The 25054-nt window shown below is 42.2% G+C and overlaps 1 protein-coding gene across 1 annotated transcript in view; it reads right to left on the bottom strand.

Moving 5' to 3' along the window:
• Positions 1–423: 423 nt before the first annotated feature.
• The window catches only part of LOC111967064 (annexin A6-like), a 38295-nt gene continuing 13664 nt past the window's right edge, over positions 424–25054 (bottom strand). The window contains 21 exon segments of the mRNA XM_070444638.1: positions 424–711; positions 2249–2371; positions 4372–4430; positions 4601–4696; positions 5065–5158; positions 5241–5294; positions 5424–5503; positions 7549–7587; positions 7590–7624; positions 8842–8978; positions 9180–9274; positions 9434–9515; positions 11418–11441; positions 11444–11498; positions 15956–16014; positions 21137–21259; positions 21494–21552; positions 21752–21847; positions 22216–22309; positions 22449–22505; positions 22854–22946. Of these exon segments, the coding sequence (XP_070300739.1) occupies positions 652–711; positions 2249–2371; positions 4372–4430; positions 4601–4696; positions 5065–5158; positions 5241–5294; positions 5424–5503; positions 7549–7587; positions 7590–7624; positions 8842–8978; positions 9180–9274; positions 9434–9515; positions 11418–11441; positions 11444–11498; positions 15956–16014; positions 21137–21259; positions 21494–21552; positions 21752–21847; positions 22216–22309; positions 22449–22505; positions 22854–22946 (1614 nt within the window). The 3' untranslated portion in view covers positions 424–651.

The raw sequence follows: 25054 nt of genomic DNA, 5'->3' as shown, positions 1-25054 counted from the left end.
TGACACAGAGGTGACAGCTATCTGACACAGGTGACAGCTATCTGACACACAGGTGACAGCTATCTGACACACAGGTGACAGCTATCTGACACAGAGGTGTCAGCTATCTGACACACAGGTGACAGCTATCTGACACAGAAGTGACAGCTATCTGACACACAGGTGACAGCTATCTGACACAGAGGTGACAGCTATCGGACACAGAGGTGACAGCTATCTGACACAGAAGTGACAGCACAGAGCTCCAATGTTCCAATACTTTAAAAATGCATCATTAGTTATGGATAGGTGTTAGCATAGCAAGGTCACCACCCGAACATCACTTGAACCAATTTAGATCTGTGATTACTTGAAGAAAGCTAGGAAAGAAGAAAGGAACAGAGACTCTGTGGGGAGGTTGTTGAGGTCATAGGTCACTTTGGCAGAGGAGTGGCAGCGGTGAGGGACAAACAGAGCAGACTGACTATCCCCACTGGGTTCAATGTGGATGTACGCACAGCACAGTTGACCGGTAGATTGACAGCTTCAGTTGGTGTTCTAGAGTGTTCCAGAAGCTCCACTGGTGTTCTGGAGCCTTCTGGAAGCCTGCTGGGTGGTTCTGGTTCTAGAGTGTTCTGGGACCTTCTGGAAGCCTGCTGGGTGGTTCTGGTTCTAGTCTTGTCCTCCACACAGCATCAGCAGGGTCTTACGGTAGTCCCCTGAGGTATCACCCTGAGAGAGGAAGCAGCAGCTTTTAGGAACTTACTAAAACAGACTCCGTRCCAAATGGCACTATGTAATAATAYGGGACCATTTGGGATGCATACACATTTAACACACAAGGAGAGGAAGGAGTATTTAGGGTCTCTTTTACTGAGTGTTTATACAGTACATGTTATTATATCATATATTATATAATTAAACAATAAGGCCTGAGGGGGTGTGGTATATGGCCAATATACCACGGCTAAGGGCTGTTTTTAGACCAGACGAATCGTGGTATATGGTCTGATTTACCACGGCTGTCAGCCAATCAGCATTCAGGGCTCGAACCACCCAGGTTATAATCTTATAAACTGGGTTGTTTTTATTCTTATAATTACCTTGGTAACCAGTTTATAATAGCAATAAGGCACCTCAGGGGTTTGTGGTATATTGGCCAATATCATATATTATATAGCTATATAAATATTCTAAGTTATTCAGAGCGGGGTAATCAGTTAGGTATATGAACAGCTCCAACAGTAAAAACATTATCAACTCAATAATGTGACGTAGACACATTAACACAGAGACACACACAGTACATCACACAGACACAGTAACACACACAGTACATCACACAGACACAGTAACACAGAGACACACACAGTACATCACACAGACACAGTACATCACACAGACACAGTAACACAGAGACACACACAGTACATCACACAGACACAGTAACACAGAGACACAGTACATCACACAGACACAGTAACACAGAGACACACACAGTACATCACACAGACATAGTAACACAGACACACAGGGTTAGTGGACAGACATTTATAGAAAGCAAAGACGTTATAACTTGTCAGAATCTAAGTTCAAAATTGGTTTTGAAATACATTATATTAGCAAAACGGCAATTTACTTTACGCTGACAGCAATAAAGAATGTCTCCGGATCGGGTTTGATTTTATTGTATTTTTATGACACAACAACTGTATTTACAGCAAGTGAGACTCTTTCAACCAATCCGTATATCAACCCCCACCATTCCATTATAGCTCTTAAATCCTCCTCTGGTACATAGATAATATCATTGACATTATTTAAGGGCCACCCTCACCTGCAGAAGTTAGTACTGGTGTACGTGTCCCAAATAGAACCCTACTCTACGTTCTATATAGTGCACTACTTTCAACCAGGGCCCATAGAAGAACGGGGTGCCATTCAGTACACAACCCTGGTCTTTTACATGTGAGAGCCAGTATAGACCTGTTATTGGGCACTTCCTGCCTCGACATCTTCCAGCCAATCACGGGTGTCGGCCTATAGAGAGGAAGTCGAACATGCAGGGGAAATTCCTAAACAGCTGTATGGCAGCCGCAGCCCGACAAGCCCCGCCCACCACAGGAAGCTATAGAGCCCCGTTCCACCCGTCTCGACAAAAATAGGATGTGTAGCAGCACAGTAGTACAACAGAAAACACACGCACACACACACACGTCGAGTGTTACTCGACATGTAAAATATGAAAACTTACAACCATGGTTTCTACCTGGATGAATTCATGGAGAGAGCAGTCGTGAGTCTCCTTGAACTCTTTGCGGATATTGAAAAGGTCGACTTCACTGCGTGAGACCATGATGCGGATCAGAGCCCTGTCGTCTGTGCCAATACACTGCAGAGAGGACAGAGAAAACATGTTTATAAATGTATACATATATATATATACACTGCAGAGAGGATAGAGAAAACATGTTTATACATATATACTGATCAAAAATATATAAAATACCCCCCCCRRCCKAAAAAACAACAACTCTAATTTCATAAGGCCCTAATCTATTGATTTCACATGACTGGGAATACAGATATGCATCTGTTGGTCACAGATACTGAAAACAAAATGTGCCTCAGGATCTTATCGCAGTCTTTTTGTGCATTCAAATTGCTATTGGTAAAATGTTCATCGTAGTTTATGCCTGCCCATACCATAACCTCATCACTCTGTTCACAACGTTGACATCAGCAAACCGCTCACCCACACGACGCCGTACACGTGGTCTGCGGTTGTGAGGCCGGTTGGATGTACTCCAAAATTCTCTAAAACGACGTTGGAGACGGCTTATGGTAGAGAAATGAACATTAAATTATCTGGCAACAGCTCTGGTGGACATTCCTGCAGTCAGCATGTCAATTGACGCTCCCTCAAATCTTGAGACATCTGTGGAATTGTGTTGTGTGACAAAACTGCACATTTTAGAGTGGCCTTTTATTGTCCCCAGCACTTTTATTGTCCCCAGGTGCACCTGTCTAATGATCATGCTGTTTAATCAGCTTCTTGATATGCCACACCTGTCAAGTGGATTGATTATCTTGGTAAAGGAGAAATGCAGGCTAACAGGGATGTAAACAAATTTGTTCACAACATCTGAGAGAAATAATATTTTTGTGTGTATGGAACATTTCTGGGAGCTTTTATTTCAGCTCATGAAACATGGGACCAACACTTTACATGTTGTGTTAATATTTCAGTTCAGTATAGTTGGATCCCTAGTATTCACAGTTGATGAAGCAACAGCTATACTCTTTCTAGGGGTCCACACACACACAATACAAACACAATACAAAACAACAATACAAAACACAATAAAAAACCACAATAAAAAACACATACACAAACACCACTACAAACAACACAACACAAAACACACTACAAAACAAACACAAAACACACTACAAAACACAATACAATACAAACACAATACAAACAACACAATAAACAAACACAATACAACAACACAATACAAAACAAAACACAATAAATACAAAACAACAATACAAAAACACAATACAAAACACAATAAAAAACACAATAAAAAAAACACAATACACAAAACACACTACAAACAACACAACACAAAACACATACAAAACAAACAACAAAACACACACTACAAACACAAACAATACCAAAACACAATATACAAAACAACACAATACAAAAACACAAAACACAATACAAAGCACAATACAAAACACAATGCACAATACAAACACAATAAAAAACAACACAAAACACAATAAAAAACACAATACACAAAACACACTACAAACAACACAATACAAAACACAATATAATACAAAACACAACACAAAACACAATACAAAGCACAATACAAAACACAATGCACAATACAAGGCACAATAAAAAAACAACACAAAACACAATACAAAACACAATACACAAAACACACTACAAACAACACAACACAAAACACACTACAAAACACAACAACACAAAACACACTACAAAACACAATACAAAACACAATACAAACAACACAAAACACAAAAACAAAAAAAACAAACACAATAAAAAACAACACAAAATACAATACAATACACAATACAAAACACAACAACACAAAACACACTACAAAACAAAAACACACTACACAATACAAAACACAACAAAACACAAAACATACATAGCCTGCTCTAGCAGGTAGACAGAAACAACAACATGAAGTGCTTAGAGAATCCATCCCCTTTAGGCCTGCTAGTACTAACAGCTAGCCTAGTTAAAAACTGGATTTAGCTAGCTATCCACAGGGCAGTGAAACATGGCTGGACTGCGATGGGAGCCGTTTCTAAAAGCAGCAGAAATAGACCTACCTGCATGGCTTTGTACAGGCGCTCAGCAATGTAACTAGGCTGGTTCTTTACACTCCGAACTGCAGAGAGAAAGAGAGATATGATAGGTCAACAAAAAACTAAATATTACAATATCCAAACCTGTAAGATGTAATTTGTCAACAGCCTCAATGGTCTATACTCCACCCTGGAGTCAAGGGCCTAACTACAAAAAACAGTGTATGCACAGCCATCCAATCAAGGGCCTTACCTATGCCATACATGGCCTGTTTCACGTCTCCAGACATCTCCTTCTTGATGATCTGTTCAATGTCCTTATTGCTGCATCGGACAAACTCTTGGAATACTGAAAAAAATGACATGCCAATCATGAAAAAAATGACATGCCAATCATGAAAAAATGACATGCCAATCATGAAAAAATGACATGCCAATCATCGATCGTAAAAGCCAGATATCGAGAGTTGTATGTCCAATAATATGTCTATCTAATATTGCATTGGTGATAAAACAGTATTTCTCTGGTAACTCTCTGAGATCTGGTCAGTAGTGATAAACAGTGTTTCTCTGGTACCTCTCTGAGATGTGGTCAGTAGTGATAAACAGTATTTCTCTGGTACCTCTCCTGAGATGTGGTCAGTAGTGATAAACAGTGTTTCTCTGGTAACTCTCTGGGATGTGGTCAGTAGTGATAAAACAGTATTTCTCTGGTACCTCTCCTGAGATGTGGGAAGCTCCTGGTACAGAGGATACTCATGAACTTAATCTCCATGTCGTCAGAGTCTTCGTTACAGGCATCGGCCAGTTCCTGAAAAGAGCATCAACAATATTCCACAARAAACCCCATTGAAAATGGAACGAGCGACAGTCATGTTGCATGATGTACTCACCTGGGCGTCCACCAGTGCTCTGTCCCAGTCGGCTGGACCCTGCTCTCTCGCCCCCTGGGGGGAGGAAGAGCACAACAGTTTTTTTTTTAATGTAGAATAGACTTCACTCACTCCTATAGAATAGATATGGACGGCCATATTATGGCCCTTTGTTTTGTAGATGTATGAGGAAATAAACGTTACCTGCACCAACGATGTGAGGATCTGACTGAAGCGTCCTGAGGTGTCCGATTGGATAGCTTCCTCCATGCTCTTTTTATAGCCTGCAAGACATCAGACCAAGGTRAATACATGGTTATTATTCATGCATCATTAGGTGTTTATAGCTACAATACCCTTTTAATGCTTTAGTGTGTTATGGTTTAGTAACAGCTACTAGAACAACTGGCTCCCCCTAAAGGCAACAATAGGTACTACAGTTCAAAGAACAAATCAAATTGTATTAGTTAGTGTACACATATTATGCAGATGTTATCGCAGGTGCAGAGAAATGCGGATGTTTCTAGCTCCAACAGTGTAGTATTACTTAACAATACAAAAAACAAATACACACAAATACCGCAACAAATAAAAAAATTAAGAAAATAAGAAATATCAGAACGAGCGAAGTCAGAGTCCGTAATATAAATATCATGGTACCAATAATTGCTATATGCATATACAGTACCAGTCAAAAGTTTGGACACACCTACTCATTCAAGGGTTTTTCTTTATTTTTACTATTTTCTACATTGTAGAATAATAGTGAAGACATCATAACCATGAAATAACAGATATGGAATCATGTAGTAACCCAAAAAAATTATTTTTATATTTGAGATTCTTCAAAGTAGCCACCCTTTGCCTTGATGACAGCTTTGCACACTCTTGACATTCTCTCAACCAGCTTCATGAGACAGTCACCTCGAATGCATTTCAATCAACAGGTGTGCCTTGTATAAAATTAATTTGTGGAATTTCTTTCCTTCTAAATGCGTTTGTGCCAATCATCTGTGTATTGACATGGAAGGGGTGCGTATAAGAGATATTCCTATTTGGTAAAAAAACAAGTCCATATTATGGCAAGAACAGCTCAAATAAGCAAAGAGAAACGACATTCATCATTACTTAAGACATGAAGGTCAGTCAGAAAGTGCAGTCGCAAAAACCATTCAAGCGCTATGATGAACCTGGCTCTCATGAGGACCGCCAAGGAATGGAAGACCCAGAGTAACCTCTGCTGCAGAGGATACGTTCATTAGAGTTACCAGCCTCAGAAATTGCAGCCCAAATAAATGCTTCACAGAGTTCAAGTAACAGACACATCTCAACATCAACTGTTCAGAGGAGGACTGTGTGAATCAGGCCTTCATGGTTGAATTGCTGCAAAGAAACCACTACTAAAGGACACCAATAAGATGAAGAGACTTGCTTGGACAAGAAACACAAACAATGGACATTAGACCGGTGGAAATCTGTCCTTTGGTCTGATGAGTCCAAATTTGACATTTTTGGTTCCAACCCCGTGTCTTGTGAGACTCAGAGTAGGTGAACGGATGATCTCCGCATGTGTAGTTCCACCGTGAAGCATGGAGAGAGGTGTAGGTGCTTTGCTGGTGACACTGTCTGTGATTTATTTAGAATTCAAGGCACACTTAACCAGCATGGCTACCACAGCATTCTGCAGCGATACACCATAGTAAAGATAAAGAAAAACCCTTGAATGAGTAGGTGTGTCCAAACTTTTACTGGTACTGTATTATACACAGCACATACTGTAGTAATACTGGTGTGTATAGACAGTATATGGAATGTGTACAGCATAGTTCTATAGGATGAGCTTGACTAGAATACAGCTTATACATATGAAATGAGAAAACAGCATGACCAGTGTTCCATGACTATGACATAGGCAGCACCCTCTAAGGTGCAGGCAGAGCAGGGTTATCCATTTCATATGTATATTATCTGTATTTCTAGTCAAGGCTCCTCCTATATAACTACTGCTGCCCAGACCGACTTTGGGAAGCCTAGGGGTAGAGTACAGGCTGTAAGGCAGTTCAGTGACTAAGGTTCAAGCAGGGTACTGGGTGGAGGCCGGCTAGTAACAGTAACTAAGGTTCAGGGCAGGTACGGGTGGAGCCGGCTAGTAACAGTAACTAAGGTTCAGGGCAGGTACTGGTGGAGGCCGGCTAGTAACAGTAAATAATGTTCAGGGCAGGGTTACGGGTGGAGGCCAGCTAGTAACAGTAAATAATGTTTAGGGCGGTACTGGGTGGAGGCCGGCTAGTAACAGTAACTAAGGATTAAAGTGCGCTATAGGCCTCACCATCCTGGTAGGCTGCGTTCATGGCCTGGATCTCTTCGTGCTCCTGGTTACAAGGATCTCAATTAGAGCGTGTTCACTGTCCCGCCCCCTGGAAAAATAGGAAAGGGGTGTTGTCAATCTGGTTTGTTTGAGCAGCCAAACATCAAATCCATTGCATGTCTTCTAAATGCTGAGATTATCTTTTAGAATCTTTGGAGTTAGTCAACATGGAAACGCCTACCTTGGTCAACACTGTGTCTGCCAGGCTGACGCAATTTTTCTCTTTCTCTTTCTCTCTCTCTCTCTCTCTCTCCTCTCTCTCTCTCTCTCTCTCTCTCTCTCTCTCTCTCTTCTCTCTCTCTCTCTCCTCTCTCTCTCTCTCTCTCTCTCTCTCTCTCTCTCTCTCTCTCTCTCTCTCCTCTCTCTCTCTCTCTCTCTCTCTCTCTCTCTCTCTCTCTCTCTCTCCTCTCTCTCTCTCTCTCTCTCTTCTCTCTCTCTCTCTCTCTCTCTCTCTCTCTCTCTCTCTCTCTCTCTCTCTCTCTCTCTTCTCTCTCTCTCTCTCGCTCTCTCTCTCTCTCTCCCCTCTACTAAGACTTGTCTACTAGATATGTATCATACCGAGAGATCCTTCACAAACATTCAGAGTGTGTAAATTTATTCTATATATATACAGTGCATTCGGAAAATACGTTACAGTTTTTTCCTTCAGCAATCGACATACAATACCCAATAATGACAAGAAAAAACATTCTAGTGCCTGAGGGGAAGGCTGCCGTCTTACAGGCTATTAATTTTCCGCGTTGTTCGTAACTGTACACTGTATACTACCATAAGCAAACAGGAAAACGCTCATCCAGAGGCAGCGCTCTAGTGGTCGGGGACTTTAATCAGGGAAACTTCAATCGTTGTCCCTAATTTCTACCAGCATGTCTCCCACACACACAGAGACGAGCACAAAGCCCCGCCCTACCAACTGGAAATACTGAACATAGTTCTTTACTCCTGATTCAGGGTTGTTTTTTTTTATATAATTTTTTTTAAATATAAATTTGCAAACATAAATTTTCCTTTTTCATTATTGGGTATTGTGATTCATTATGGGTATTTGTTGGATGTCATTATGGGTATTGTGATGTCATAGGGGGTATTGTGATGTCATTATGTGGTATTTGTGATGTCATTATGGGTTATTGTGTGTAGATTATGAGGGCGGAAAAAAAGTAATTTCATAAATTTTAGAATAAGGCTGTAACATAACAAAATGTGGAAAAAGTCAAGGGGTCTGAATCCTTTACGAATGCGCTGTAGATACACTGACCACCATCATCTCCTCCTACCTCCATCGCTTTCCTCATCATCTTGGCGTCAAACTCAGCGGGCGTCAGCATCAGACTGATAATCAGCCTCTCCAGGTTCTTAGAGAGCTCAGACTTCAGATCCTTCATCAGGTCCTATAGGAGAGGTCATAGTTAACACACAGAACAGATGACCATCTGTAGCCCATGTGTGGAACCTCTGGCACAAAATGGCTGCTGTGCGTCGCCCACTCACTGGAATGATGTCATCACATTCCAGCAAACASATTGAGTTTTGGATACGGTGGGTTTCACAGTACAATGTAAAGCGCGAGTGTCGGGGGATGTCTGTCTTACCCTGCCGAGGATGGACTTAAAGGCCTGTCTGATCTCCTGTCTCTGCTCGTTGCTTCTGTTAGCCACAATGTCAATGATGACATCTTCATCTGTGCCTGAAAACATGGCGGGAACAATGGTTATAAATAACTGTTTTATCAAACACTTCCATATATCTGTTTCATACAATATCATATGATGTATGAACCAGTTACAACAATGTCATTAACACGGTTAGAGTGAAGGCCATGTGTTTTCCATGGGAGGCAATGTACCAAAGCCTTTCATGGCTTTCCTCAGGTTCTGAGCATCATCAGCTGGGTCAAAATCACTGGCAGGATGGATGGTTGGTCTGAGCTGAAGAAGAGAGGATGAGAGGGGTCAGGGGACAAATCAGATATAGTAAACACACACACACACACACACACACACACACACACACGCACCACACACACACACACACACACACACACACACACACACACACCACACCACACACACACACCACACACACACACACACCACACACACACACACACACACAACACACACACACACACATCTACAGTAAAGGCAAAGCCGTTATTGCATAATCCTCCTTCTGAAATGTCAACACACTCAGAGAAGCAAAACATGCACAGGTCAACACGGGTTGAGGGCACAGCAAGCGGAGATGGTAGAGTATCAACACGGTTCAGGGGTTCACAGCAAGGGAAGAGATGGTAGAGTTATCAAACACGGGTTCAGGGTCACAGACAAGGGAAGAGATGGTCTAGAGTTATCAACAGGGTTGAGGGGTCACAGCAAGGGAAGAGATGGTAGAGTTATCAACACGGGTTGAGGGGCCACAGCAAGGGAATAGATGGTAGAGTTATCAACCGGGTTGAGGGGTCACAGCAAGGGAATAGATGGTAGAGTTTCAACACGGGTTTGAGGGGTCACAGCAAGGGAAGAGATGGTAGAGTTATCAACACGGGTTCAGGGGTCACAGCAAGGGAAGAGATGGTAGAGTTATCAACACGGGTTCAGGGTCACAGCAAGGGAAGAGAATGGTAGAGTTATCACACGGGTTTGAGGGGTCACAGCAAGGGAAGAGATGGTAGAGTTATCAACACGGGTTGAGGGGCCACAGCAAGGGAATAGATGTGGAGTTTATCAACACGGGTTGAGGGGTCACAGCAAGGGAATAGATGGTAGAGTTATCAACACGGGTTGAGGGTCACAGCAAGGGAAGAGATGGTAGAGTTATCAACACGGGTTCAGGGGTCACAGCAAGGGAAGAGATGGTAGAGTTATCAACACGGGTTCAGGGGTCACAGCAAGGCGAAGAGATGGTAGAGTTTCAAACACGGGTTCAGGGGTCACAGCAGGAATAGATGGTAGAGTTATCAACACGGGTTCAGGGGTCAAAGCAAGGGAATAGATGGTAGAGTTATCAACATGGGTTCAGGGGTCACAGGCAAGGGAAGAGATGGTAGAGTTATCAACACGGGTTGAGGGGTCACAGCAAGGGAAGAGATGGTAGAGTTATCAACACGGGTTGAGGGGTCACAGCAAGGGAAGAGATGGTAGAGTTATCAACACGGGTTCGAGGGGTCACAGCAAGGGAATAGATGGTAGAGTTATCAACACGGGTTCAGGGGTCACAGCAAGGAAAGGATGGTAGAGTTATCAACACGGGTTGAGGGGTCACAGCAAGGGAAGAGATGGTAGAGTTAATCAACACGGGTCAGGGGTCACAGCAAGAAGAAGAGTGGTAGAGTTATCAACACGGGTTGAGGGGTCACAGTCAAGGGAATGATGGCTAGAGTTATCAACACGGTTGAGGGTCACAGCAAGGAATAGATGGGTAGAGTTATCAACACGGGGTTGAGGGGTCAGCAAGGGAATAGATGGTAGAGTTATCAACACTGGCGTTCAGTGGGTCACAGCAAGGGGAATAGATGGTAGAGTTATCACACGGGTTGAGGGGTCACAGCAAGGGAATAGATGGTAGAGTTATCAACAGGGGTTGAGGGGTCACAGCAAGGGAAGAGATCGTTGTAAAGGTATTGAGATGCATGGCAGAGCCAGAACAAACATGCAATCTATTTACTATGAGCAACTCTGAAATGCTGTGTCCCAAATGTGACCCTATACAGTGCGCTACTTTAGACCAGAGTCCACTAGTGCACTAAATAGGGCCTTTGACACATATTGAATGGGGGAATAGGGTGCATTTGGGATGTGTGGGCAGAGGGCAGAGGGCACAGGCCAAACCTGGACTTTTGTCATGGCGCTTGTGTTTCCCACATCTTGTAGGCTAGCTGAGCAGCCTCTGGGAAGAACTCTCCTGCAAGGCTGCAATGACCAATTATAGACTAATGAGTCAAGGAGTACGGAACACAGTGAATCACAAAAAACAGACAGTGGCTTATAAACCCAATCTGGGCTGGGTATCCTGAAGATGCAGACACTTTAAATAATAAAATGTATCTAATCATGAGTCAACTCAACACCCCCCACCAACCACAAACCACAGAGCTAACCCTGACCCCCCCACAACAACACCACAGAGCTAACCCTGACCCCCCACAACAAACCAAGAGCTAACCTGACCCCCCCACAACAACAAAACCACAGAGCTAACCCTGACCCCCCACAAAAAACCACAGACTTAACTCTGACCCCCCAACAACACACACCCACAGAGCTAACTCTGACCCCCCCAACAACAAAACCACAGAGCTAACCCTGACCCCCCAAACAAAACCACAGAGCTAACCCTGACCCCCCCACAACAACAAAACCACAGAGCTAACCCTGAACCTCCACAACACAAACCCAGAGCACCTGACCCCCCAACAACCAAAACCACAGAGCTAACCCTGACCCCCACAACAACAAAACCACAGAGCTAACCCTGACCCCCCCCCCACAAAAACCACAGAGCTAACCTGACACCCCCCACAACAAAACCACAGATTGCACAACAACAAACCACAGAGCTAACTCTGAACCCCCCAACAACACACCACCACAGAGCTAACTCTGAACCCCCCAACAACAACACCCACAGAGCTAACTCTGACCCCCCAACAACAAAACCCACAGAGCTAACTCTGACCCCCCAACAACAACAACACAGAGCTAACTCTGATCCCCCCAACAACAAACCACAGAGCTAACCCTGACCCCCCACAACAAACACCACAGAGCTAACCCTGACCCCCCAAAAACAAAACCACAGAGCTAACCTGACCCCCCCACAACAACAAAAAACCACAGAGCTAACCCTGACCCCCAATAACAAACCACAGAGCTAACCCTGACCCCCCCCACAACAAAACCCACAGAGCTAACTCTGAACCCCCCCAACAACAACAACCACAGAGCTAAATCTCTGACCCCCCCACAACAACACCAACAGCTAACCTCCCCCTCCCAACCACACCACAGAGCTAACTCTGACTCTCCTACAACAAACCACAGAGCTAACCCCCCCAACAACAAATCCACAGAGCTAACCCTGACCCCCCCACAACAACAACACATAGAGCTAACCCTGACCCCCCCAACAACAAACCACAGAGCTAACCCCCAACAACAAATCCACAGAGCTAACCCTGACCCCCCTAAACACAACACATAGAAGATAACCCCTGACCCCCCCCCCCAACAACAAAACCAACAGAGCTAACCCTGACCCCCCCCCCCCACAACACACAGAGCTAACCTTGACCCCCCAACAACACCAACAGAGCTAACCCTGACCCCCCAACAACAAAACCACAGAGCTAACCCTGACCCTCCTCAACAACAAAACATAGACTAACCCTGACACCCCCCCCAACAACAAAACCACAGAGCTAACCCTGACCCCCCAACAACAAAAAACCACAGAGCTAACCCTGACCCCCTCAACAACAAAACATAGAGCTAACCCTGACCCCCCCCCCAACAACAAAACCACAGAGCTAACCCTGACCCCACCCAACCACACATAAACCCAGAGCTAACCCTGACCCCCCCCAACAACAAAACACAGAGCTACCCTACCCCCCAACAACAAAACCACAGAGCTAACCCTGACCCCCCCAACAACAAAACCACAGAGCTAACCCTGACCCCCCCCCCAAAACAAAACCACAGATCTAAAACCTAGGAACCCCCCCAACAAACAATAACCACAGAGCTAACCCTGACCCCCCAACACAAAACCACAAGCTAACCTGGACTCCCCAACAACAAAAACACAACGCTAACCCTGACCCCAAACACAAAACCACAGAGCTAACCCTGACCCCTCCCAAACAACAAAACCACAGAGCTAACCCTGACCCCCCAACAACAAAACCACAGAGAACTGACTATCTAATACACACTGGGTTCATTTCCAAGATAAGATATGCTATTCTGAGATCTGACATGTTCCACACGACATCATGTTCTCTTGACATCTCTGTTTTCTCTCCTAATAATACTTCCCTAAAGTAGCTGTGTCGTTCTCCGAAAAGAGTACCTTTTTGCGTCCCTTTGATATTTTAAGTAGAAATTGTGCACCAATATTGTATTTTTTCGAAAGCCTGTTATATTAAATGAAGTGCCCTTTAGTATAGACCACATGGAGAATTCAATAAATCTGATTTATTTATATGAAAAAAGGCTTGCTACAGTTACAAATCCTTTCTTAGGATAATTATTTATTTAATTTGATCAGTGATTAATATATATATATATATATCTGTCCCTAATTTTAAGGTCAACCCTGTTACGTGAACTGAACTCCAGTTTTATTAACTAGTTTAATTAACTATTGCTTTAGAACTTTTGTTTTCTAAAGAAACATTGAATAATCAATTCATAGTGTAAAAGCATGTGAGCTGGGTTGTACTCTTTCTGGATATTTCCTGGTGTTTTGTGGTGYAAAAACGAGTGGGTCAAGCATAACACGTCAACCKTGTTACCCATAAATAGGAAGGAAATGGGGAATTCAGTTGCACAAGTGAATGCATTCAAACCAAATGTGTCTTCCGCATTTTCCTCTGACTCAGAGAGGTGCCGGGGGCTGCCTTAAAATCCACGTCCACGTCATCGTTACCCGAATATAAATATTTTAGCAAAGAAAATATTTTAAAAAATGTGTGAAGCTTGCATTGCCACTCCCTGTTGCACACAACAAGCTTCCATTTCCCCTGTCACAACGGGGGTTTATGGCTGTTTTAACCCCTTAGAGTTGATTAACGCACAGGTATGTCAATCTAAGTTAAATAACCAAAAAAATCCCCATRAAAATCRGTCAGTTTAAACTAGAGATACCATTGGATGCGTCTCAATCCACCTCATCCGTCCATGTCGCACGTCCGCATCTGTGGTGGACGGTGGCAGAGCTACAGCGGTGTCTGTCAGACCACGAGACATACCGAAAATTGGTCTTGTCGCGTAAAATGTCTGTAGTGTCCAAATGGTGTGAACTACAAACTATTATGACCACTATATGGAAAGATGAGCCTCTCACGATGGCGTTTTCCGTTTTGCTCTACGACCCCCACAAGTGTCGGGAGACATCGGGTACTTGGTCACCTCCAAGGCCCTTCTCCCCCGATTGCTCAGTTTGYCCGGGCAGCCAGCTCTAGGAAGAGTCTTGGTGGTTCCAAACTTCTTCCATTTAAGAATGATGGAGGCCACTGTGTTCTTGGGGACCTTCAATACTGCAGAAATGTTTTGGTATCCTTCCCCAGATCTGTGCCTCGACACAATCCTGTCTCAGAGCTCTACGGACAAATCCTTCGACCTCATGGCTTGGTTTTTGCTCTGACATGCACTGTCAACTGTGGGACCTTTTATAGACAGGTGTGTGCCTTTCCAAATCATGTCCAATCAATTGAATTTACCACATGTGGACTCCAATCAAGTTGTAGAAACATCTCAAGGATGATCAATGGAAACAGGATGCACCTGAGCTCCATTTTGAGTCTCATAGCAAAGGGTCTGAATACTTATYTAAATGAGGTATTTCTAAAAACCTGTTTTCACTTTGTCATTATGGGGTATTTTGATGTCATTATGGGGTATTGTGATGTCATTATGGGGTATTGTGTGTAGATTGATGAGGAAAAAATATATAATTGAATCCATTTTAGAATAAGGCTGTAACGTAACAACATTTTGAAAAAGGGAAGGGGTCTGAATACTTTCTGAATGCACTGTATCGCCTAGATATAACATAGACACTTCAGAACCTTGCTTTTATGATTTATTTTCTGACTGTCCTTTTTTGACATGTATGAATGTGTTATTCAATGCGTTTCTATCGGCTTTAGTAGTAAAGGCCAAAATTGTTATTTTATCAAATACCTCTTTTTAAAATTWAAAAAAAAAATATTGATACATAAAGGGGTCATACAATTCAAAATCAAATAGCAAAATTATTCACAGTATGACCATCTTAGTATGACCACAATATCGATAGCAGCAGCACAATTCCTTATGTCAGCTTAGCACTCCCCCACCCCTTACACTATAAGCAGACCCTGTTCTGACCCTTCAGGCTTGCCCGTTGAGAGTTATATATGAACAGTATTTCTCCTCTGACTCATTCCTGAACTATGACCACATTTCATTCGAAATTCTCTCACTTTTTAGGGAAGCTTTGGGTTTCAGCTCCTTGACTTAATGTTTTCTCAGAAAAAGACATTGTCGAATCTGCCAACTGTGGATAAATTGAGATGGTGCAATGTCACCCCCAAGCGGTGAAAATGAACTACTAAAAAACCCCAGTAATGATAAGCTCCATCAATCAGCAGTAACTAACTTACTCATCATCTCCACCACACAGGGCGAGCAGAGTCCTCTTGTAATCTCCTGATGTGTCTTCCTGATGGGTAGAAGACCAGACGGAACATTAGGACACCATGTTAAAAATATATACAGTCAGGGAGACATACAGATAGTGAGTTAGCTGGACAGGGACATATAGACAGACAGCTAGTTAGATAGACAGACAGCTAGTTAGATAGACAGACAGCTAGTTAGATAGACAGACAGCTAGTTAGATAGACAGACAGCTAGTTAAATAGAAATGGACATATACAGATAGACAGGGACATATACAGATAGACAGACAGCTAGATAGATAGACGCATAGCTAGTTGGATAGACAGGGAGATATACAGCTATACAGATAGCAAGTTAGATAGACATGGAGATGTACAGATAGACAGATAGCTAGTTCGACAAACAGATCGCTAGTTAGACAGAAAGGGAGCTATACAGATAGGCATATAGCTAGTTCGACAGATAGCTAGTTAGACAGATAGCTAGTTAGCTAGATAGTTAGTTAGATAGACAGATATATCGTTAGATAAGCAGATATTTAGTTAGACAGACATATGGCTAGTTAGACAGACAGATGGCTAGTTAGATAGACAGATGGCTAGTTGGATAGACAGATGGCTAGTTGGATAGACAGATGGCTAGTTGGATAGACAGATGGCTAGTTGGATAGACAGGGAGATAGACAGGTATGACGAAGGGTAGAGATACAGATAATACATATAGCTAAGTTAGATAGACAGTAGACAGAGACACATAAATATGACGGGAGATAATCAGTGAAGTCAGAAGTTTACATACACCTTAGCCAAATACATTTAAACTCAGTTTAGTTAGCTAGACAGATAGCTAGTTAATATATAACTAACAGCGTGGTTTAAAGAATAATCAAAGAAAAAGAGCAATAGTTAGGGGGTACAGGGACGGCAGGTACAAATAGACCTCACCACAACAGAGAACAGGACCGACCGACCGGTGAGGGAGAGTATAGCTAGTTAGATAAACAGGGAGATATAAAGATGGTTTTTTTTCCCAATTATGTCAATAAAAAAAAAAAAATCAATAATTCTCTTTTTTTATTTACTCGTTTAACAATTTTCCCTTTTGAAGGTTTTCAATTCCCCTTTTCCAAAATTTACATTTTTAAAAAATATTTTTGGTTAAACTTTTTTGACTTTTTTATTTAAGGTTTTTTAATACCACCCCCCCCCTGCCCTTATAGTAGAATTATAAACCCCCACCGTTTTTTTCGTTTTGGTCCATATACCGTGTTAGGGCGACTGGTGAAGAAATATCTTAAAGCAGTATCTTGTTTTTTTTCTGTGTGGGACCTCGGGTTCCCCCCCGCCCCCTTGGTTCCCCCCGTTCGCTCTCCTGTTTCCCCCGCCTCTTGTTTTTCTCCCCTGTTTCCTGTTCACCTGGTTCACACTTATTTTTATTTTATAAATGATGTAGGCTTTGAATAGGTTCCCTTGCCCTCCTTCATCTCCCTGGTTGAGGTGATTATTTGTAGTAGAATCATAACATAAGTAAAGTGTCGTTTTTTGCTTGAGCCCAAGTAAGCCGTTCGTTTGGGGTGTAATAGTCACAAACGGGATAAGAAAGGCCGAGGCCAAAAGGTGGGAGTCCCCAGCCTGTTGAAAATTGACAGGGCCCTTGTGTTTGTATTTTGTGAAAAAGAAGTCCGCCTACAGTGTTTCTTTGCTTTCAGATGAGTGTATTAGGGATGTGCATACTATGTTTTCCTTTACAGGAAATTACATTTAGTTGCAACACATTCGGAGGAACAGCTCAAATTTCATCAGGATTTGACAATAGAAGTGCAACACTAATTGTCGATGGTAGCCAAACAAGTAATGAATGTAGCAATGAAAGTCAAGGTTTTTTGGCAGAAAAGTTTGGCATGGCCATCATGATTTGTAATGGTTTATCATAATTTACAGATAGATGTAGAGTAGGACTGGCTTACACTGAGGAAAAGTAGCTGCAACATCATCAGTGAGTGGTGTCTTGGCCCTGGAAGAGAATTGTTGTCCTGTTCTTGAATTGCTTCTTCTTTATCCTAGTGGAGAAGATGGCAACTGAAGCCACAAAATGAGTCTGATGTGCGAGCAGAAATAAGCAATAAAGATGGCCATTTTGATTTTGCTAAATGGCATACCGCAGGCAAGAGTAGGTGTGACTGTTGTACGCACTGGATTTCGGTCTTAATGTAGTCACTTAAATGGTGGTTTTTTTTACATTGGATAAAAGTAGAGACAGCAGAGCTACAATAAATGGTTATATTGATCATGCATTTGAGGAACAAGTTTGGTTGTTTGGATCTTTGTGCAGTTTGAACCATGAATACGCCTATTTTAGATAGACAGATAGCTATTTTAGATAGAAGATAACTAGTTAGATAGACATATAGCTAGTTAGATAGACATATAGCTAGTTAGACAGACAGGGAGATAGGGAGATAGTTAGACAGATAGCTAGTTAGACGGACAGATATACATTTAGCTAGTTAGATAGACAGGGAGATATACAGATAGGATATATGCTAGTTAGATAGACAGATAGCTAGTTGGACAGACAGATAGAGAGATACAGTAGCTTGTTAGATATACAGAGACATACATATAGACAGGGATATAGCTAGTTAGACAGACATATAGCTAGTTAGATAGACATATAGCTAGTTAGATAGACATATAGCTGGTTAGACAGACATGGAGATATGCAGATAGTTGTTAGATAGCTAGTTAGATAGACATATAGCTAGTTAGATAGACATATAAGCTAGTTAGACAGACAATAGCTAGTTAGATAGACATATAGCTAGTTAGATAGACATATAGCTAGTTAGACAGACATGGAGATATGCAGATAGTTAGTTAGATAGCTAGTTAGATAGACATATAGCTAGTTAGATAGACATATAGCTAGTTAGATAGACATGGAGATATACAGATAGTTAGTAGATAGCTAGTTAGATAGACATATAGCTAGTTAGATAGACATGGAGATATACAGAAGTTAGTTAGATAGCTAGTTAGATAGACATATAGCTAGTTAGACAGACATGGAGATATGCAGATAGTTAGTTAGATAGCTAGTTAGATGACATATAGCTAGTTAGATAGACATGGATATATGCAGATAGTTAGTTAGATAGCTAGTTAGATGACATTAGCTAGTTAGATAGACATATAGCTAGTTAGATAGACATGGAGATATACAGATAGTTAGTTAGATAGCTAGTTAGATAGACATATAGCTAGTTAGATAGACATATAGCTAGTTAGACAGACATGGAGATATGCAGATAGTTAGTTAGATAGCTAGTTAGATAGACATATAGTAGTTAGATAGACATATAGCTAGTTAGATAGACATGGAGATATATAGATAGTTAGTTAGATAGCTAGTTAGATAGACATATAGCTAGTTAGACAGACATGGAGAATATCAGATAGTTAGTTGATAGCTGTTAGATAGACATATAGCTAGTTAGACAGACATGGAGATATCAGATGAGTTAGATTGACATATAGCTAGTTAGACAGACATGGAGATATACAGATAGTTAGTTAGATAGCTAGTTAGATAGACATATAGCTAGTTAGACAGACATGTAGATATACAGATAGTTAGTTAGATAGCTAGTTAGATAGACATATAGCTAGTTAGACAGACATGGAGATATACAGATAGTTAGTTAGATAGCTAGTTAGATAGACATATAGCTAGTTAGACAGACATGTAGATATACAGATAGTTAGTTGATAGCTAGTTAGATAGACATATAGCTAGTTAGACAGACATGGAGATATACAGATAGTTAGATTGAAATATAGCTAGTTAGATAGACAGGGAGATGTACAGATAGTTAGTTAGATAGCTAGTTAGGCTTGAGCATATAGCCAGTTAAATCTACAGATGCTAGATAGACAGAGATATATACAGATAGACAGGGAGATAGGGAGATATAGGGATAGACAGACAGCTAGTTAGATATACAGATAGCTAGTTAGATATACAGATAGCTAGTTAGATATACAGATATACAGATAGCTAGTTAGATATACAGATAGCTAGTTAGATATACAGATAGCTAGTTAGATATACAGATAGCTAGTTAGATATACAGATAGCTAGTTAGATAGACAGACAGCTAGTTAGACAGACAGCTAGTTAGATAGACAGATAGACAGACAGCTAGTTAGATATACAGATAGACAGACAGCTAGTTAGATATACAGATAGCTAGTTAGATATACAGATAGACAGACAGCTAGTTAGATATACAGATAGCTAGTTAGACAGACATGGAGATGTACAGATAGACAGATAGCTAGTTAGATAGGGAAATATACAGATAGAGATATAGCTTGTTGGATAGACAGATAGAGAGATACAGTAGCTTGTTAGATAGACAGATAGATGGAGAGACATACAGATAAACAGGGATATAGCTAGTTAGATAGACATATAGCTAGTTAGACAGACATGGAGATATGCAGATATACATATAGCTAGTTAGATAGACAGATATTTAGTTAGATAGACATATAGGTAGTTAGATAGACAGGGAGATGTACAGATAGTTAGTTAGATAGCTCGTTAGATATACAGATATTTAGTTAGATAGACATATAGCTAGTTAGATAGACAGGGAGATTTACAGATAGTTAGTTAGATAGCTAGTTAGATCTACAGATGCTAGTTAGACAGCCAGATAGACAGAGATATAGACAGATAGACAGGGAGATAGCTAGTTAGACAGACAGAGAGATAGCTAGTTAGATATACATACAGCCAGTTAGACAGATATATACAGATAGACAGGGAGATAGCTAGTTAGATAGACAGGGAGATAGCTAGTTAGATAGCCAGGGAGATAGCTAATTAGATAGACAGGGAGATAGCTAGTTAGATAGACAGGGAGATAGCTAGTTAGATAGACAGGGAGATAGCTAGTTAGATAGACAGGGAGATAGACAGATAGACAGACAGGGAGATAGACAGTATAGAGTCATAATGTTACTGTTATCTCAGTCACTAGACAAGGTGACGAAGAACTAAGACAGAACTTCAAATAAGAGGCATTGTAACGTCTAGAGGTTACAATCTATAGGATCAAAGCATATACGGGTTTAAGATAAGTTAAGTTGTATCACCTTGATCATATTGTASAGGGACTTCTCATAGCACATACGGAAGCACTCCCGGATATCCAGCATGTCTATCTCAGAACGACAGATCATGATCCTGATCAGAGTGTTGTCTTGCGTACCAAGACCCTGGAGTGAAGGAGGGATGGCGAGAGAGAGAGAGAGAGATTTACTGTTCACTTTTTATTGTTTATTTCAGTTTTGTTTATCCATTTCACTTGCTTTGGCAATGTAAACATACTGTATGTTTCCCATGCCAATAAAGCCCCTTGAATTGAATAGAGAGCTTGTTGGTCAGATTGAGGTTGATATGAGCGCAGCTGAGACTGAAAGACTTTAATAAGAATAAGCAGTTGATTTTACCTTCATAGACTTGTAGAGACGCTTGGCGAAGTACATAGGTACACTCCTGATGCACTGGACTGTAGGAGACAGTGAGCACAAGACAGACATGTTGAAATAAGAGTTCGTGGATGACTTGACTAGGTATGATTAGACCAGACTAAACGACAGTGAGTGTACTCAACGGTGGTGTTCAATTTGATTTGAAGTTGATTCCGTCTGATTTTTAACCAGGCGAAAGGATTTTCATGTTTGCTCTCAGAAGGAGTCAACACGTACCGACAGACAACATGAGTCTCTCAAAGTCCCCAGACAGCTCATTCTTGATACTGTCCTCTATGGACGTCTCTGCTATCTCCTGGTACTTATCAAACACTGCAGGAAGAAGACAGAGAACGGAGTCATTCCCTGGCATGGTATCCTAGTCAGTGAACTACTGAGACCAGACCACAGACACATAACTCAACAGCCTGATACAACCAGGATCCCTGTGTGTTGTGGGTGTGAGAAGAAATGACCGATTCACACTAGTAAATGTCACACTGACGTCACAATGGATGCGTTCCAAATGGAACCCTATTCGTTACATAGTGCACTACTGTTAACATCTATGGGTTATAGACCGCGCACTATGTAGGGAGTAGGGTGCCATTTGGGACCTAGCCAGTGTTCTGGTCAGGCTGAGGTCATGATACTGTTGTCGCTCTCAGCCTCATGTTTATGTACCCCAGTGTTATACTCACCCATCTGGAGGTGGTCGAAACTGCGGTTTCCCAGCAACATAATGAATATGGACTCCTCTGTGCCCCATTGCTCCTCCCCGGCTGCAAACAGCACCTGAAAAGTGTTGAAAAGTGTTGAAAAGGGATAGTTAGAGACAGGAAGAACAGGGGTGAGGTTGATAGGGTTAGGAAGGGTAACAAATGTTTGGTATTTCTATTATGGTGAACGTGTTCTACTGCTTTAAACACTTCGCCTGAGCGTCCTCCTCTATTAGGTCTGCATGCACTACTCCTGGTTCATCTCTGGTTCCCTGGAACACCCACACACACACACACACACACACACACACACCACACACACACACACACACACACACACACACACACACACACACACACACACACACACACCACACACACACTTCACACACACACACACACACACACACACACACACGAAGTCTGACTAAACAGCTATACAAATGCCTTGGTTAGGACAACAACAAGTTAGGTAACAGATTGGTACCCAGACTAGATCTACTTACGAAAAAAAACGAAAACTAGAAAACAAGCTATTGACAGCCTTTCAAATAGTCAAATCACATTTAGATCAATTACATGTCCTGTTTCCATGGCTGTGACCTTGTAAAACAACTTACCTGGAGTAAAACAACCAGCATCTTCTTAAAGTGCCCTGAGGTCTCTCCTGTAACGTCCTCCTCGATGTCTGAGCCGTAAGCTGAAGACAGTAAGAACACAGACAGTTAATAACACAACCAGGATTTCACTGGATCATGCTGTGTATGTCATACACCACATGACCAGAAGTATGTGGACACCTGCTCGTCAAACATCTCATTCCAAAATCATGGGCATTAATATGGTGTTGGTCCCCCATTTGCTGCTATAACAGCCGCCACTCTTCTGGGAAGGCTTTCCATTAGATGTTGGAACATTGTTGCAGGGACTTGCTTCCATTCAGCCATGCGGCTATGGAACCCTGACCTGTTCACCGGACGTGCTACCTGTCCCAGACCTGCTGTTTTCAACTCTCTCGAGACAGCAAGAGCGGTAGAGATACTCTGAATGATCGGCTATGAAAAGCCAACTGACATTTACTCCTGAGGTGCTGACCTGTTGCACCCTCTACAACCACTGTGATTAGTATTATTTGACCCTGCTGGTCATCTATGAACATGTGAACATCTTGGCCATGTTCTGTTATAATCTCCAACCGGCACAACCAGAAGAGGACTGGTCACCCCTCATAGCCTGGTTCCTCTCTAGGTTTCTTTCTAGGTTCTGGCCTTTCTAGGGAGTTTTTCCTAGCCACCGTGCTCCTACACCTGCATTGCTAGGTGTTTGGGGTTTTAGGCTGGGTTTCTGTACAGCACTTTGTGACATCAGCTGATGAAGAAGGGCTTTATAAATACATTTGATTGATTGATTGATTGATTGAAGAGCATTAGTGAGGTCGGGCACTGATGTTGGGCGATTAGGCCTGGCTCGCAGTCGGCGTTCCAATTCATCCCAAAGGTATTCGATGGGGTTGAGGTCAGGGCTCTGTGCAGGCCAGTCAAGTTCTTCTACACCGATCTCGGAAAACCATTTCTGTATGGACCTCGCTTTGTGAACGGGGGCATTGTCATGCTGAAACAGGAAAGGGCCTTCCCCAAACTGTTGCCACAAAGTTAGAAGCACAGAAACATCTAGAATGTCATTCTAGCATTAAGATTTCCCTTCACTGGAACTAAGGGGCCTAGCCCGAACCATGAAAAACAACCCCAGACTATTATTCCTCCTCCACCAAACTTTACAGTTAGCACTATGTATTGGGGCAGGTAGCGTTCTCCTGGCATCCGCCAAACCAAGATTCGTCAGTCAGATGGTGAAGCGTGATTCATCACTCCAGAGAACAAGTTTCCACTGCTCCGAGTCCAATGGCAGCGAGCTTCACACCACTCCAGCCGATGCTTGGCATTGCGCATGGTGATCTTAGGCTTGTGTGTGGCTGCTTGGCCATAGAAACCCAGTTCATGAAGCTCCCGACAAGCAGTTCTTGCGCTGACGTTGCTTCCAGAGGCAGTTTGTAACTCGATAGTGAGTGTTACAACCGATGACAGACGATTTTTATGCGCTACGGGATTCAGCACTCGGCGGTCCCGTTCTGTGAGCTTGTTTGGCCTAAGCTGTTGTTCCTCCTAGACGTTTCCACTTCACAATAACAGCACTTACAGTTGACCTGGGCCGCTCTAGCAGGGTAGAAATTTGATGAACCGACTTGTTAGAAAGGTGGCATCCTATGACGGTGCCACGTTGAAAGCCACTGAGCTCTTCAGTAAGGCCATTTTACTGCTAATGTTTGTCTATGGAGATTGCATGGCTGTGTGCTCAATTTTATACACCTGTCAGCAACGGGTGTGGCTGAAATAGCCGAATCCACTCATTTTAAAGGGTGTCCACATACTTTTGTAGAGTATGTCATACTGTAGCTGCAGCAACAGGAAATGGGAATTCAAGTGGAAATGACAAACTTCAGAAGCCTTGAATACACTACACGTTTGCATTTCCTGCTGTGCAGCCACATTCTCAGCAACAAAAGAGTGATCAAATCAAAATCATACATCTGTATTTGGTGTGTCAGCTGAATACAGGTGTATTTCATACTGTATTTGGTGTCAGCTGTACACAGGTGTATTTCATACTGTAGATGTATTTGGTGTCAGCTGTACACAGGTGTATTTCATACTGTAGATGTATCTGGTGTGTCAGCTGAATACAGGTGTATTTCATACTGTAGATGTATTTGGTGTGTCAGCTGAATACAGGTGTATTTCATACTATAGATGTATTTGGTGTC

Source organism: Salvelinus sp. IW2-2015, linkage group LG8 (genome assembly GCF_002910315.2).
Source record: "Salvelinus sp. IW2-2015 linkage group LG8, ASM291031v2, whole genome shotgun sequence".
In the NCBI taxonomy this organism is placed as follows: domain Eukaryota; kingdom Metazoa; phylum Chordata; class Actinopteri; order Salmoniformes; family Salmonidae; genus Salvelinus; species Salvelinus sp. IW2-2015.
This window is presented reverse-complemented; position numbering and strand designations above follow the sequence as displayed.